The 17,093-nt window shown below is 33.4% G+C and overlaps 1 protein-coding gene across 1 annotated transcript in view; it reads right to left on the bottom strand.

Moving 5' to 3' along the window:
• LOC108767103 (tRNA dimethylallyltransferase, mitochondrial) overlaps positions 1-17,093 on the bottom strand; it is a 102,497-nt gene continuing 85,404 nt past the window's right edge. Inside the window, exons 5-9 of the mRNA XM_018516799.1 lie at positions 15,068-15,183; positions 1,799-1,895; positions 924-1,037; positions 514-699; positions 1-191 (exon numbers count right to left, since the gene is read on the bottom strand). Of these exons, the coding sequence (XP_018372301.1) occupies positions 54-191; positions 514-699; positions 924-1,037; positions 1,799-1,895; positions 15,068-15,183 (651 nt within the window). The 3' untranslated portion in view covers positions 1-53. The remainder of the gene's footprint in view (positions 192-513; positions 700-923; positions 1,038-1,798; positions 1,896-15,067; positions 15,184-17,093) is intronic.

The following is a 17,093-nucleotide window of genomic DNA, read 5'->3' as shown; positions in this document are numbered from 1 at the left end:
GTATAAACGCAGAAACGAATGTTCGTGCAATGTCATAGCGAAACTGATATTTGTCATGTGCAAGTCAATTGACATTCCTGGGATTGTGTATCCTCAGCAGTTTTTTTCTTCTTTTTTAAGGCTCTCATATGTTTTCCGCCTTTCAAATGGGCTTGCCATTGATGTTCTTCAACGAACACTCTTTCACATACCTAATATAACAAAAAAGATCTTATTTTGAGATTGAAAAGCATTGACAGAATTTTGTTGAAAAAATATTAACAAAACTTGATTTGCACAATTTCCGCTTATCTAAAAATTAATGTAAATTTAATTAAACGATAATCTTGGGTGCTTGCAACTTGTCGGCTCGCATAAAGATACGACCAATCTTGTGCTGTTCATGATATGTAGCGAGAAACTACTGTGTTTCTTCACAATTAAATTTTTATATTGTTTAAAAAATTATATATCTATAGTGTATTAAATTTTATTGCAGAGAGTAATCAGTTATGATCAAATCTTTGTTATTACCTTGCAATAGTTATATATATTTGTACTACTATCAGTAGTCTTTTGGTTCTCGAAATTCTCGTTTAGTGGTTGTTGTTCAGGTTTTGCGTCGTGCAATATTGCGGAAATGATTGCTGCTGCAGGTTCTAAAACGCGACTGTCCCATTTTGTCACATCGGTGCAATCTAAAGAATAAACAGGAGGAACCTCGAAAAAAGCAAAGCGGTCGTATAATTTACTTAATACTTTAATCAATTTAATACTTTACTCAATTTAATTACTTTAATACTTTACTCAATTTAGTTACTTATGCATTTCTTGGGAAGAAAATGATTTGCAGCGGAGATAAATTGAGTTATTTCAATTAAATTGCTATTACAGTATGAACATATATATTGTTAATGATAAGGCGAGGTATATAAATGAATTACCTGTCGATCACTACGCCGAATCAATCTGTTCATCACCCATTTATCTTGTCTCTTTGCGTACCTCCTCGTGACGAGTTTTAAATCATCGATTCCTTGTTGCAGTAATTTTTTTCCCTGCATAAATTTAATCAGATATCGATTCTTCGCTTAGTAATTAATTATTAGTTTTCTCTCAAACGTAAAGTAGAGACTATTGTACAACAATATAATTCTTTTCTGTTCGTCGATTTTATAGATGTAATAATTTTATTATGTGACGAAAAATAAAAAAAATTGTGTGAACGAAAATTTAAATACGAAAATTATCATGCTAATATAAGATATCATTTGTAATGCGTATTCAAAATGTAAAATAAGTTGTCTATTATTAAATAGATTTTTAAATAGTATATTTAATAACAATTTAATTTGTTTATTTTAATTAAATAATCCTGCTAAATAGAGTCTGTTATAAAATAGTAATAGTAGTTGTCTATTATTCAATTTTCATTAAAACGCGACATATCTTCTGTACCTGCGCCTTATACCTTATTCTTCTTCCTTTATAATTGTACAAGAGATGCAATCTCGAGTCATCGGGATCGACAGTTTCTGATAGTTCTCGCGAATGGTTTTGCGATATTAAAATCGGAAAAGCATGTTAAAATCTGCGATGTACAGTGAGTATTCCGTGCAATAGAAAGAAATAAAAAAAACGTAGGACCGTAGATAAAGATATCGCGATATGACCGCGAGGTAGATTACATTGCAAATCGCGCGGTGCATTTTAACAGCAGAAAAATAACTGAGGATCTCAGCTGAAACAGCTGCTAAGGCGAAAGATAATCGCGGACGTATAGTTTGTATCGACAAATCATTTCATGCTCGTTGTTTACCTTTTCGCTTGCACGTTCCTTTTCGGGTAATATGAGGTAAGTGTGAAACTCCTTGAAGCCGATGCTCTGGAAGATGCCTTTCGTGTAATCAGGTGACCTGGAATGTAAACATTCTCTTTTGGATCACGTGTCTTTCCTTCCCCGTCCTTTCAATAGGGAGTTCTCCACCCACCCTCCCTTTCTCTCTCTCTCTCACGCTCGCCCATTCGTCTTGCTGGACGTGTCGCTGATGATCGATTAACTCGCGATTGCTCGAACCCACAACCAGGATGCCTACACCTGGTGTACTGAATACGATCGTGCAATCAGAGAAATTGAGCGCGTTTTTGTCGATCTTTAAACGCGGACGGCCTTTTAAAGTTTGGTCACGCCTTAAGTCCGTTTAAAGGAAATATTTGCAGTTAATTTCGGATGGCACAAAATACGTAAAGTGCTTTGGGTTATAAGAAAAAGAGAGAGTATTTTGCACCGTATAAAAATCATTTCAAGTTAAAAAAACATACAAGTTATCCAACATCAAAGAAATCAATCAGGGAATTTGTCAAAAATCTCTAAAATTTATAGAGCTATCCAATTAAATAAGTTAAATTAGATCGCTTATGTGAATAACACAAACAAATAAAGGAGCGCCAAATACGGTCAAGGCAGGATTTTGATGATCTATATGAATTATATTAAATACATTTTTCAGTTCTTCAAACTGTGCGCCGAATACAGTCGGTGTTGAAACATAGTCCTAAACTGAAGCTGGAATAAGCTCTATAAAGGTAGCAGGACAAAATCAGCAAAATCAAATCGGACCTATCGGAATTTTTAGTATTCATTTAGTACAAAATGAGTACTAAAAATTCCAATAGGTCCGATTTGATTCTGCTGATTTGGTCCTGCTAGCTTTATATAGCTGCTAGGGAATAGTAATACCACAAATTAAATTGATCAAATTAAATTTAATCGAATAATGATATAATAATGCTAAAGTATCTTAAGTAAAGAATGTATTTAAAAAATGTAACTTCAGCTACAGAATATTTTTCGCAATAAACAGTCATTCAATTATTTTCGTGCATATGTAATTACATTGAATGATACCATCATATTTCTTTTCCTTAAGACATATAACATTAGAAAATTTTAATGAAACGTACTTGAAAGTTATATTTGGGAATTAAGGAAATGAAAAATACATAATGTCTAAAAGTGCATTGGCACTTATAACGCTCGCGAGCATTATTTGTCCTTATTTGATAAACAAGGGTTAAATGATTTCATAAGCATTGAGAGCATCAAATGGAACGCAGATCTACAATTAATTGTAGAATTAAACGATTTACAGCGAAATAAACTATATATCGCTCAGATAACGTTGCGCGAAGAATTTTAAGCTTCTTAGGATTTCGATAGCGTAATGAATTGCGTAATGCCACACGACATATATAGCAGAGGAAGTGCAAAGATAACGCTGATAATGTTTTTTTTATTTGCAGACATGGTTATCATACATTGCAATAATGTATGTATAATTTGAAATATGATATCATTCGATGTTCGCGTACATATCTATATGCGTTGGCGTTAAGTGAGGTTTGATTAAAAAAATTTGGTGACAATATCACTAAGAGACTATGTCGCTAATATAATATGTAAAAGAGCTGGTGCTGTGCTCAACACCGCAGCCAATACGGAAAATTCTAATCCAGTTAGCAATCCAGCAGGGAAAAAAGCATCGTGTCGCCGGCTTCATTCGTTAATTTTTGTCCGATGACACTTCATCAAGTTACAACATTTATATATATATATATATATCTTTTTTAAAATATATTATATATTTTTATATACATTTTTGAAAACTTCTTTATACGATTTTTTTCTTTACTGAGATATTTAACTTTTCGTAAGAAAATCGCGTTTCCAAATTTACGAACGACAGTATAGGTAAACATTGTTGATTAAAAGACCGTCCACTTGAATGCATCCCAATTGAAGATCGGTAATACGGGTGCTCGAGTTCGCGCGAATCTTATCAGGCGCGTCCGATTAGCAATCATGGAACGGCCTCGCTCGACGTAACACCGACTTACGGCGGGAAAAAGCCAGCGCTATCGCAGACACGACTCACTGATTTCAGACACGTGTCAATGCCAAATGCATACTGGTGTGAAGGAATCGGATCCACGGCGCCGGCAGAGCGTGAGCTTTGTTCACGCAAATTTTTAAAACACATCGAGATGTCAGTGTCACAAAACGGACAAAAAGTCTAAAGTCAAGCTGGAGATTTATTCCTTTCGAATATTAAACACCGATATTTCTTTTGACTGTCTCCCTGTTGATACAGCGTATTCGCAGCTTCTGTTACTTTTTTTCTTTGTATTTTCTCATATACTTTGAGTAGTTAGCAACTTGAATACGAACTTGCTTCGTGATAATGAATGTTAAACATTTTGTGGTTTTTCAATAATCTCATTCATTTTCATAACTATGTAAATAACAAATTTGCTGAAAATATGAAAATATTTCTACAACAATAAAGCATTTCTATAACGAATGTATTAAGTAAATGTTACTTTATAAATCATTAAAAGCAAATTAATTTTTAACTTCATCAAAAATCATGATCTTTTTATAAAATAAAATCATTACAATTTAAAAGGGATGATTTAAAAAAATCTTTAAAATCGTCACAATTCAAAAAGGAATTTTTAAGGATTGATAAATAAAAATGACAAAAATAATATTTGAATCATATTAAAAATAATATTCTTTTTGCCAATATTATTTGTCAATAATTTTCTGTCAAGTTGAAAAATAATTTTTCTCTTTTTTTGGAAAACTTAATTTTTTAAATAAAGAGTATCACTTTTGAAGTAAGGGAGCGGTATTAATTGATTCGTCAGTCGTCAGTATTAAATGCTCTTATTCTTGTCACATACAAGAGAGATATATTGATACATACAAATATCTTATCGGAGAAAGTAACGCTATTCATTTCAAGATATTATATTTATATCTCTGTCCAAACGAGAAAAATAATGAAACTCTCTTTCCTATTCGTAAGTAATCTCAATTACTCAAGTAATGATAATAATAAAGCACCGATAATAACCGTGATGATATTTAACGCGACGAAGATCACAGGTCGCAACTGGTAGTAGCAATGATAGCACTTGTGTGCCAGTAACAGTATTAGAGCTTGTGATTAAGATAACGACAGAGTGTCAGCAATCAGCGTCAAGCGAATACGTAACCGCTCTAAAATATTTTTACAACCTGTTGCCAGGCGCCTGTACATGCCGCGAGTCGCACGAGTGTATTTTCTCCACCGTGAAATATAGAGTTATCGCAGGTTATTGCGAGAAAGAAAGAGATAATTAATCGTTATTGCCACGATTTATAGTCTTCGCAACACAGTAGCATGTTATCTTTTCTCCTGTGCGCACCTTTCTGCATATTCAACATTTATCGCAACCAAAACGGTTGAATGCAAATGATAATGTGTTGTGAACAAAAATGAACCATATAATAAATAAAAAAATAAACCGAAACCTTTTACAAAAATCGTTTAACATATAGGCATAAACGAGTAGATGAAAGTCAGCGATACTATAAAAATCTGTCAATACACTTTCACCGATAGATTTTTAATTGGGAAATTCAATCAAAAAATTAAAAACATCGATTACAGCCAATCGAACATTAGTTTAATCAAAATTTTCCATTATGCACATTATTTCCCGAAGAATTACTTATTTTCTGTAATATACATTTTTTTTCATATTCCGCAATGTATCGCTTCTTTTACTTTAAAAAAGTGATACGATTAAACAAATTAAGTCTTCCAAAAAAAAGAGAAAAACTATTTTTCAATTTAACAGAAAATTGAATAATCCAATAATATATGTAAAAAGAATATATTCATTTTTATTATTTTCATTTTACAATCCTTAAAAAAATCATCTTTTTTAAAGAAATTAATAATGTTAACATACATTTTGCGTATATCGCAAGACATTTAATTTTGTATTTATCAATTTACTAGAATAGTAAGTAAAATAGCAAAAAGTCGGCGATAACTGATCGTTACTTTATTCTTGCGGTGGGATGCTGGCTGTCACTTTAAAAATTTGTTTAAAAATACTTAGAGGCCGGAACTGTCGCTGAAACCTATCAGGAACTGTAGAATTCTTCGAGAACTTTAGAATTTCGTGATAAAAAGTAATTTTTGCGATACTTGAGGTGCCACGCGAAGTTGGCACCCCATTTATAAAATTTTTTTTAGCTAAATTAGCGGAACTATTGTTACAACTTAGCAAGAACTGTAGAGCTATTGTGGGTTCAAACGAAACTGTGTATAAAATATCGATTTTTTCAAAATGGGGAGCCAACTTCACACGGGCTACAATTTTAATTTCTTACGATTTGAATCCCTGCAATCGTCTACGACTTTTATATATATATATGTATGACCCTCTTATTTGCTAGCGATACTATTTATTATTTATTATATTGACGAATTAATTTGCAATCATAACAAATCAATCGTTTTTTTTAAACAAATATCACATTTGTTTTCCCTTGATTTGTTCCTATAACAAAATCATTTCTCAATGTATGCACACATCATATGAATTACCAGTGAATAATAATCTATAGTCATCGAATACATAACGAGAAATCCACGTGTCATTTTTATCGAAGTGTTATCTATGCTGTCAGGAGTTGTAATTAACAGACGAATCTATAATACACGCGAGAAACATTTAATTTTCATTTATGTAGATGACAAACTCAACTGTAATTATTACCTGCCATTTATCGAATATCTAGCGGAGATAGACACATCTCTCTGAATAATCCAACAACTACGAATAGCTTTTAAAATTATTATTTTTGTATCGATAAAGTATCAAAAAATGGAATAAACAGAATAAATATTTCCCAGAACGAGAAAACTACGAGTATAACTATAATGTATAACTTTAACTAATTATGACTAATACCTATTAACGAGAAAGCTTGTTGTTGAGTATATAGAATACCCGACAATTTCATGATAAATCGCGCTTATCAGTGAATCTTTGACGATTGACCGGCCACCCAAAATATACCTGAGTTTCCATTAATTGCATATACAATATCAATATATTGTCACATTTGAGTTACGATTTTTATGTTTCGATTTAAACGATCAATAATCGGTTGTCGCAAAGGGCGTAAGAGTAAATTAATATTAAAAGTTGAAAAAGGAATTAGAAATCAATTAATTATACACCTTGTTACACATTGAGGATTTATCTATTTCCTATGTAATCTTACTTCACTTATCATTAATGATATTTCTAAACTAAATATATACATGTAACTAGAATGTACATGATAAGGTGCGATAAGGTTCTTGTCTCGAATACTTAACGAAATTGTGCCAATTGCTTTATCGTGAAGATATTTCTGTTATTGCGTTACAATATATCGATATTCCATATCTATAAATATAATATTGCACAATTAAATGATAAAAAGTAAAGCTACCACCGCGATATTCTTCCGGCGTGTAATCTTACATTGTTTATGTACGAGAAAGAAAAGAGAATTAATGGGTGTGTAACGTATGTGAATGCATCAGAAATTAATTTCTTTCTGCACAATATAAAATGAGCCATTAGCTGTTTCTCATACATTATGAAATATGTGTCATATTTTAAAGACCAACGTTCGTTACTTCTCATTAACCTTAGGACGTTATGAATATACGGTCCCGATAAGAATTTACCCGCCAGTTGAGAAAATTGAGCGGTATCGAGTCGCAAAGCGGACGGACGCGAAGGGACATCGCGCGAGACGATGAGATCGTACAGGTGTGACAAGATGGACAAGGAAATAAGCTCGCAGCTGTGACTGATAAGTGATTGAACCCAGCTATGCTATCCTATCCTTCAGTTCGGTATCTATATCGACTTCGCCTGCAATAAGAGGACCCGATAAGAGGAACATCGCACGCGATGCGGCGAACGCAACCGACCGCGCCTTCCAGCGGGAAAGGATCGCGAAGTGATTCGTTCCGATGCTCGTCTCGCACGATTCCTCCCGGTCATACCGGTTAGGATAGTACGCGGCCAACTTTATTAACGGTCAAAACAAAAAGGAAAATGACACGTCTCGCGTGATAGGCTTTGAAATAAATAGCCAAACGTAAGCGCGCAAAATAAATGACTGAAACAAAGGTCTTATTTTTAACTCGACCGCAGGTGGCATACAAAGTGTGTTTTGTTTCGCAGTATAATGCATATTCGTAATTAGGTTTAATGTGTTCTACGGCTTTATATCACTGCGGTTTACGGAGTAGCGATAAGGGCATTTGCTGTCAAATACACACGTGACGATATCAATTAATCATCTAATTAATTCTACCGCACCAAAAAGGGCAATCCCTTCCGCTGCGTTGCGGTGGTCATTCTAACATGGTTATCCATTTACTTCGCTATATAGAAAAAGATAATGTGTTATATTGAGAGCATTAACCGATAGTTTAATTGAATAGTCTAATTGAAAATAATCGTGTTAATTCAATGACACGCAGAAAGAACGATTTTGCTGAAATATCTAAAAGTTGTAGATACGGATCTGAAAATAATTTTGTTGGATTATCAAAATAATTATGTAGAAATTTCAAACTAAAATATCAAAATTTTTGCAGCATTGTTCATTATGCTTGAGTTTCTTACATAATTATTTTGATGACTCAACAAAATTGTTTTCAGATCTGTGTATCTGTAGTTAAATTTTTAAATACTTCAGTGAAACATTCTTTCTGTATAATATTAATAAAACAAATACGCATGATCTTATTTTAACAAATGTTATTTTTTCATTAATGCTGTCAATGAATTAACAAAATTATTTTCAATTATACTACTGTTGGTTGATTACTCTTAATACAATCAGGACTCGATAAAATGACTGATACAATTTATTAAAATATAAAATATTAAAGTTCCAGAAATTTATTTAAAATATAAAATCGTAGGAACTAATAAAAAACTGATATGGCTTATTTAAAATAAAAAAATATAAAATATGTTCCAAAAACTTTAAAATATCAAATAAGAAATAGATCAGAAGAAGTTATTTAAAATAATAAATAACTCTTTTATTATTTTACTTAAAATATATATTTTAAATATAACTTTATTTTAAATACAACCGAGTCCTGAATACAACATATTTTTTTTGTATATTTTTTGTTCATTACAATTCTACCTGCGCAGATGTGGTGTTATTTCACAATTTGCAAATTGAAGGCAGCTCGAGGCTCGTCCGCGTGTATGCGGAATGAGATACAAGAGAACGTGGTCCGGCAATAAACGCGAACGTGACCGATGCCTCTCTATTTACATTACACGACTTTCCCTGCTATCACAATAGCAAAGATCTCGGTGAACGAAGAGAGCACCGAATCGCCGTAAAGCTGTCGTCTTTCCGGTAGAAATGGCCGACAATAAAGTCACGATCATCGATTGTTGGTTTATTTCGAAAGTAGTGTGAGCATTTGGAAGAGCACCATAAAAGAATTACGCAAAAGAAGGAATAATTTGACGTGAGAATAAAAAAAAATGTGCAATCATCTCCCGGCCTTTGTAGCATTATATTATTGCGAATGTTTTTCTAGGAAGATTATCTTTGCATAAATTAAAGCCGAAATTAAAATTTGATTCTCGAATTTAATTACATAACTTTCATGAATCTTGTTAAAATGTAGGTATAAATAGGTCGGAAATAAATTTTCAATCTATACTCTATCTAAATTCACACTTCAAACACAGAACTAGGCCACTTACAAATTAACCTCGTCTGTTACATTTTCGAAATTCTGAGGTGAGAAACGAATTAAGAACGATCAATCAACATCACTCGATCGACAAACTTTTCGCGGATATTATCGCGTGCAAATAATAATGGGTTCCTTTTGATTCTCCTCGCGAGAACGATAAGCAAAATATTTCGCGATGGCCATCAGATTTTTGAGGAATGTGATGACACGTAAATACGCTGGTCAGATATATATTTTTCTCTCTCTCTCTCTCTCACTCTCTCGCGGCGTGAGATACGGCAAATAAACCAAAGATCGCGGCCTGCGACCGACTGCAGAGTTCCGTGATTTAATGTGTTGCTTTGCTTGCGTGCGAGCAACTTTAAATTACTTCTTTAAATAATAAAACTTAACGAGTATATATATATATATATATACGTAAAATGTACAACGTTCCGTAGTATTAATACTTTTTTGTAATATTAATTAATGTTGCTGCATGGATAAAGCATGAACAAGAAGCTTTCCGATGTTGTTGAGTAACAATCACATTGCTATAATTAAATTGGCAATCGATAGCAATCTAACTGAATTATCACTTTGAACGAACTTTCTCTTTTATTACTTCAATGTCATTATTTCTTCTCGATACAAAAACGCTATAAAGAGAACAGGATGTGAAAGATTTAACTTCTATATAGATAGGATATAGGTATGTATCATAAGCAACAAATAAATGCGTGATATACGTCGGGAAAAAATGTGCACTATGTGTATAATGTGACACGATGCGCAAAGTGGTAACGTTATACTATCGCGTAATATACGCCTTACTTCCAATTCCTTTCTGGGAAAAGACAACGTCAGGTTCCGTTTATGCATCAAGTATGCAAGCAAGATTAAATAATTATACTAAAAATCACAAATCTCTTCCTCTCTGAAAATTTATGTCTTTCGGTTGGTCCAGGTACGATCAGAGAAATATCTCGTTTCTAGTCTGTATTCTGTATCCTATTCTACCATTCATGTATCATACTACACTGTTAGATATCCACAGAGAAATGGTAATGCAATCCCTTGAGTTAAATGACATTTTGTTATTTTTAACTTCCATGTGTATCAAATGTAAATCCATTTCTGTGGTTGAATCATTTAGTTTCAAAGCAAATGTTCATAATATCGTATGAATTTATTATAGTAAATTAAATTTGAGAGAGACAGAGAGAATCAAAGAACCCCGCAATCCAGTTTTCCATATAATTAGTGCGGAGCCCTTTAATACATTTCTTGAATTAAATTGTTTAATCCTATTGTTTTAATTAAGCTAACTGTATATTGAATAAAAGCAGTAGCGTTCTATAGAAATAATTAAGAATCGCTTAAATTGAATTTAATTTGACATTATGAACGTAATAGTTAACAGCGTTTATTTATTTGTATTATACAAACGCCTGTGTAAACAATTTTGTTTCCAAACCGCTGGACCATAAGAATACCGCGCAACTATTGGCGCGTTCCGAGGAATAGTCACACGTAAATTCGAAGTTAACTAATGCCTTTTCCGATCGCGATTTCTTACCAACTTCTGGCTTGCGGTCAAGGAAGTTTGTCGCTTTTCTTCCATGACTGAACTTCTGCCACGCTATTATTTATCACCCGTGGCGCACATTGCTACGAAAGATCGCGATAAAATAATTAGCTTCCAGACCGCACTTTCTTCGCAGCACCTCTCAGAGCTGTCCGTAATCGAGGCGCGCGATATTTCCTCTGCGCTCCCTACCGTCCGTTATACTTTCCCTTTGATTTACTACCTATCACATCTGATCAATACTTCATCTGTAATAAAATAATTTACAATCGCCGCTTCTATTACACAGTTTCAACAATAAATCACTTTTTCTCTCCAAAGTACTATAGTTATACATATTCCAAAGATTTTTTTCACGTTAAACATGATACTCTTGACATAATTTGAATAGTAGTTAGGATTTTAAGTAAATTGGGGTGAAATGGATAAAAATGGCGCTTTAAAAAAATTTTTTCTTAATAAATTATTATTTTTGTATTTATTTATATCTATACATTCTCTCTTTTTCTCTTCCGCTTAATAAAGTGTCTTGTTTGGGTCCAAAAATATTCGTTGAATCATGTTGTATCATTGTCTACGCTTTATCACTCACATCGCCTATTTCTGCAATCCGATAATTCCGTTTTCCGTATTCCGAATATATCCGTCACCTTGTGATTAATTTGAATCAAGTTGCATGAACTGCCCATTTCAGAAACGCGAATGTTTAATTTTGACATTCTCAAATCCCTCTTGCTCGTCCCACGTGAACCAAACTTAATTTTTCCGCCAAACACATTAGCCCGAGTCGAGTTCGATCGCGTGTATTTACCTTTGAGTTAGTCACGCATTTATACACGAGAAGTATGCGCGCCCTAACATCAGTCACGTCGCTAATTGCGCCTTTCAATTACCACGATTCGTTGAGTAATTAGCGTTCTATGTTATTCTATGTTATCGAGTTTCCGAGACGCTGAAAACCCGGGAGTCGAGTCCGGCTCACGGGAAACCGCGTCTCAGTCATTTAACCACCGTCTTTCTTTCCTACGAGGCAGAAGGGACTAGGGGAAAGGAAGGCGGCAGCTCATTAGATGGTGATTAATTTTCGGTCCGACGCTGCGCACACATAATCGCGCGCCCGTGCTTTTCCTCGCGGTTGGCTACTTCCTTTATTTTCGCACCGACATCCGGTCGCATTACGTCCGCGACTTCCGCAAGCGAGGAAGGCTAGGAGAAAAGGGTAGGCCCATTCATTAAGCATATCTACTAATAACGGTAGTACGAGTCACCGGGTCACATGTCTAGACAGAATGCATCTGCACGACCTGTAAATTTAACGATACACGGAAAGAATAATTTTGCTAAAGTATCTAAAAATTTAGCTATATACAAATAATTTTGTTAATCTATCAAAATAATCTTTTAAGAATCTCAAGCATGATGAGCAATGTGTTGCACAAAGTTTTGATATTCTATTAACCAATTCTTTCCGTGCACGCATATGCATGGAAATAAAAAAGAATAAACTTTCTCGATCTTCAAGCATAACCATAGCGGGAAGAGCCGATGTCACCGAAGAAGGCAGCGCCGACTTTCAAAACAGATTATAAGATATCAAAATTCTTTCTAATTTTCTCATGAAGGCTGTTAGCCATTTCCTCATTCGATATTTTTATTGAGTATCCTACTTACATTTGCATCGCGATGTATTTCAATAAGTTTTCTTTAAGACGTATACTGAATGAGTTATTAGTAATAGAAAATTTATTTTAGTAATTTAAAATCTCTGTGTATTGGCGCAGAATAACGTGATTTTTCCTATACAATTTAAATTTACTTAATATTTTTAATAAATATGATAATATAAATAAAAAAATATAATTTAATATTTTTCTTACAATCTATATATTAACTTTTCATATACGCACACATATTTTTATTTACTCCATAGAAACTCTGGGTCTTTTTTGTCCAGTCCAAATTTTTTTACTGTGTATTCTAAGCTTCCAAAAAATCTAGAAAAGTTCAGGATTACTTGTCAACATCAAATGTTAAAATTTTTATTCAACAAAAATTAATATGTGCCAAGAAATTTGAGAGTGAAATTTCTAGGTAAAAAAAAACTCACTGTACCATGCCTACTTAAAATTAATAATACTTTTCTTATTCATGCTTTATTGATGCAAACTGATTATGACCTGGGTGTTTTTTGTATTATTTAGCATTACAAAGAAGTAACGCATTGCTGATTTCTAATGATTTGACTCATACACATTCCATATGCATAAGAAAAATATGCGGGATATCCCAGACTTCCTAATCTTTTATACAAATCTTTTATATAATACTTTTATATAATACTTTAGACTTCTTACTCAATTCAGAAATAATATTCATCTAATAAAACTCTGTTATTGTTTGTTATTTATATTTAAGTACTAGCTTATGTATAATCAATTTGTTTAAGTAAATAATGAAATCTTTATTTAATAATTAATATAAATTCTAGAAATGATTTATATAAATCCTATTTTAATAAAAACTTCATTGCTAAGATTTGCGGGATAGAATAATAAAATTTGCGTACAGGAGCAAAGATTCTCTGTACATAAATCACGATAGAAAATAACATTTAAAACATTGTTAATGAATTTTATCGATATCTCTAAGACCTTAGAAACGTTTGAAATTATCTCAAAGATAAACGACACCTTTAGACAAACAGAATCGTGAGTATCGAGATTCACCGAGAGATTTTATGTATTGCGAGGGATCATGATAAGCACTACAACTTTGTGTATTGATCCTCGTTATCCTTGACGTATTCCCATTTACATTCTCCGCTTGCAATAAGGAAACTTTTATTCGCAAAGTTGATTCAGAAGAAGCATGCTAATTAGGACACTGATTGGAATCAGTAAAATCCCGCATCAACTCATGTACTTCGAGCACAGTATTAGTAATAATCGTTACTTAATCGTCGATCGTAGAATTTTCCATTACAAAGATACCCGTGTAATTTATAGTTCTCACTACAGTTCTATATATATGATTATCACAGAAAATGAATTTTGAAATTCCCTTTTCCCAAGTTTTCAAAATGAAAATTGTTTAAAAAATGTTTATAAGGCGAAACCTTTGATAATAATTTATTCGTATAAAACTCGATCGGAACAACTCAGAACTACCGCCAGAAGTGCTGAAATTAACCGGTACGACACATTTCCGCCAAGTGCTGATAGCTATACTTAAAATTGTTTAAAAAATATTTATAAGGCGGAACAACCTTTGATAATAATTTATTCGTATAGAACTCGAGCATGTCAGAACTATTATCAAAAATGCCCAAAATTATCGAGTCGACACGTTTAAGTGGAGTTCGAATATTTTAACCTGTGTAAAAATTATTAATTGTTGGAATTTTGTCCTGAAACATCATATAATAATCAATCTAGTATACTATGTCTACATTATAGCAGGACGCAATGGTGAAGGGAAAGATGCTATTAAAGAATATGACTTCACATGTGTAAGAATGGTGTTCGTACTGTAGGCTGTGCCCATGTCGATCATTTAATATCTAGGATATGCCACATACCTTTTCAATAATATACGAATACTTTCTAAACATAGCAATGACATTTGTCGTATTGGACAGCTTTGATGATGAGCCATCGAATGAATAAAATGACATCATTAGGAAGTCAGAACTACTGTCGGCGGGGGTTCGAGGATTTAAACTTACTTTTTCTCTTGTAGTATATCGATCTAATTTTACTCATTATTATTTTAACCTTAATTTGAGTATTATCTATATACGATGAAAATTGAACTTGTATTAAATCCTTGAACTTGTATTGAATTCCATGTGATGAAACAGTATGCTAAGAGGTATACTCACGTGTTAGATTTAATTCGCTGCTCATTGTAGCTGCGATGAAAGTCAAGTAGTTCCTGCACCAAACCAACCTCCATCATGCCATCGACTCTGTCGTTCAGTCTGTTATCGAGGATCTTCTGCAAAATTTCGAGAAAAGGAGAACTCTCTTATTAATTAAGCATGACGAGTATGATGGACGTTGATAGAAATCGTCCGTTAAGAAATTGTTCGATTCAATCGCGTAATATTTCTATGTAACTGTTTTACCGAGATTCCGGGCATTAAATATTGCATCTAACGACAGCGCGAGATTCTTTTTCACGATTCATCCAAACTGGGTTTATAATAAATAAACGTTTTAACGATCGGCTTTACTCGCCAAGAACGTAACGAGAAACGAACCGCGAAGAACAGCCAATAACCTGCCACGGTACGTATCCAGTATAAATATAATCATTCTTTTAATGTTATGGATTAAGCGTCGTGACATGAATGAGTAGGAAAGAGTGGAGAAAACTACGAACACCCAAGGGAAAAGTCAAATAAAGTTGATTATTTATCAATTATAGAAATCTTTTCTCAAGAGATACTTCATACAGGAAAGAACGATGTTTTGCTGAAGTATTTAACAATTTAGCCAGATAAAGATCAGAAAATAATTTTGTTGAAGTATCAAAATAATTATACAGGATATTCAAGCTGGAATATAAAAATTGTTTGCAGCACTGCTCATCGTACTTGAATTTTCTAGATAATTATTTTGATGGTTCAACAAAATTATTTTCAGATCTGTATATAGTGTTAAATTTTAGATTTTAATAAAATCGTTCTTCACATACAGTTATTTGACTTTAATCTTATTATACTTTATTATACAATAATAAATATTATCTTAAATGTCATATGCGTTCTGGCATAGTCGTGTATTGTATGCAGCACTAAGCTCCAGCAATTGTACCAATGTTATTTTGACTGTAAGTAAAGTTTAAAACTCTCACTTTTTTTCTCTTCAATGTTGAGAGAGACAGGGGGGGGGGAAAGATACACAGAGTTTTAAGCCTCGTTTGAAATCAAAGTAATATTAGTACAATCGGGTCTAAAGGTACATTGGATGCAAGAAGTGAATCACCAGTAATATACTGCAATAGTACCATTGGCGTTTATTTCATCGTGTTCGCAATTCCTCTACTTTGCCCTATAAAAATTCGAAACAAATTAGCAGAAATACATTCGTAAGTAGAACGTCGAAACGCAAAAATGTCCTGATATTTCGTAGGACACCTACCGTTCTATGATCAGATAAGATACGAATCGGAATCACATCGATGACTACATATCTCTCGTTAAGATCACGATCCTACTAAGAAAAAAAGAGGAAAAAAGAGAATAATTGATATGTAGGCTCGATATATAGGCTCAATATCGAGGACGGTCCTTGCTATTGATTAACGGTTCAACAACACTGAGAATAACCGACCATTCTGTTAGATAACAAAAATCCGCTGGCCTTGGTAGCTATCCAAATTTTGCAATTGTTCCTCTTCCACATGACCTTGCTAATAGCGAAAGCGCGTTAGAAGGTGACGTGTCCTCGAGCCGTCTAAACGTACGAGATTATATTGACAGGTCCGGCCGTGCATGTGGCCGGTTTTCGAGTAGTTTTAAGCGCGAGCGATACATCAATCTGACATATACGATTCACGAAGTAGACTTTGTACTCTTGTTTATCAGCGGTTTAAACATATCGATGATGCAGAGAATATCGTTGAAGGCGATTGCGGGTAACGACACCTATGCCATGCTCCGAGGATAACAAGAAAAGCATTAATATACAGGGTGTTTCAGGACCTTACGAACAAATTTTAGGAAATGGTAGATCTTATCAAATTTTTAGTCCCCCTCCCCCTCCCCTCTTTTGTTTGTTTTATTTTTTCGCAAAAAACAAAATCAAACATAAATTGATTCTTTTGGATGCTACGCTTTTAGTGAAATTTACCATTTCTTGAAGTTTATCCCTAAAGTCGTGAAACATTCTGTATAATCGCGT

Source organism: Trachymyrmex cornetzi, unplaced genomic scaffold, assembly GCF_001594075.2.
Source record: "Trachymyrmex cornetzi isolate Tcor2-1 unplaced genomic scaffold, Tcor1.1 scaffold647, whole genome shotgun sequence".
Taxonomy (NCBI): domain Eukaryota; kingdom Metazoa; phylum Arthropoda; class Insecta; order Hymenoptera; family Formicidae; genus Trachymyrmex; species Trachymyrmex cornetzi.
This window is presented reverse-complemented; position numbering and strand designations above follow the sequence as displayed.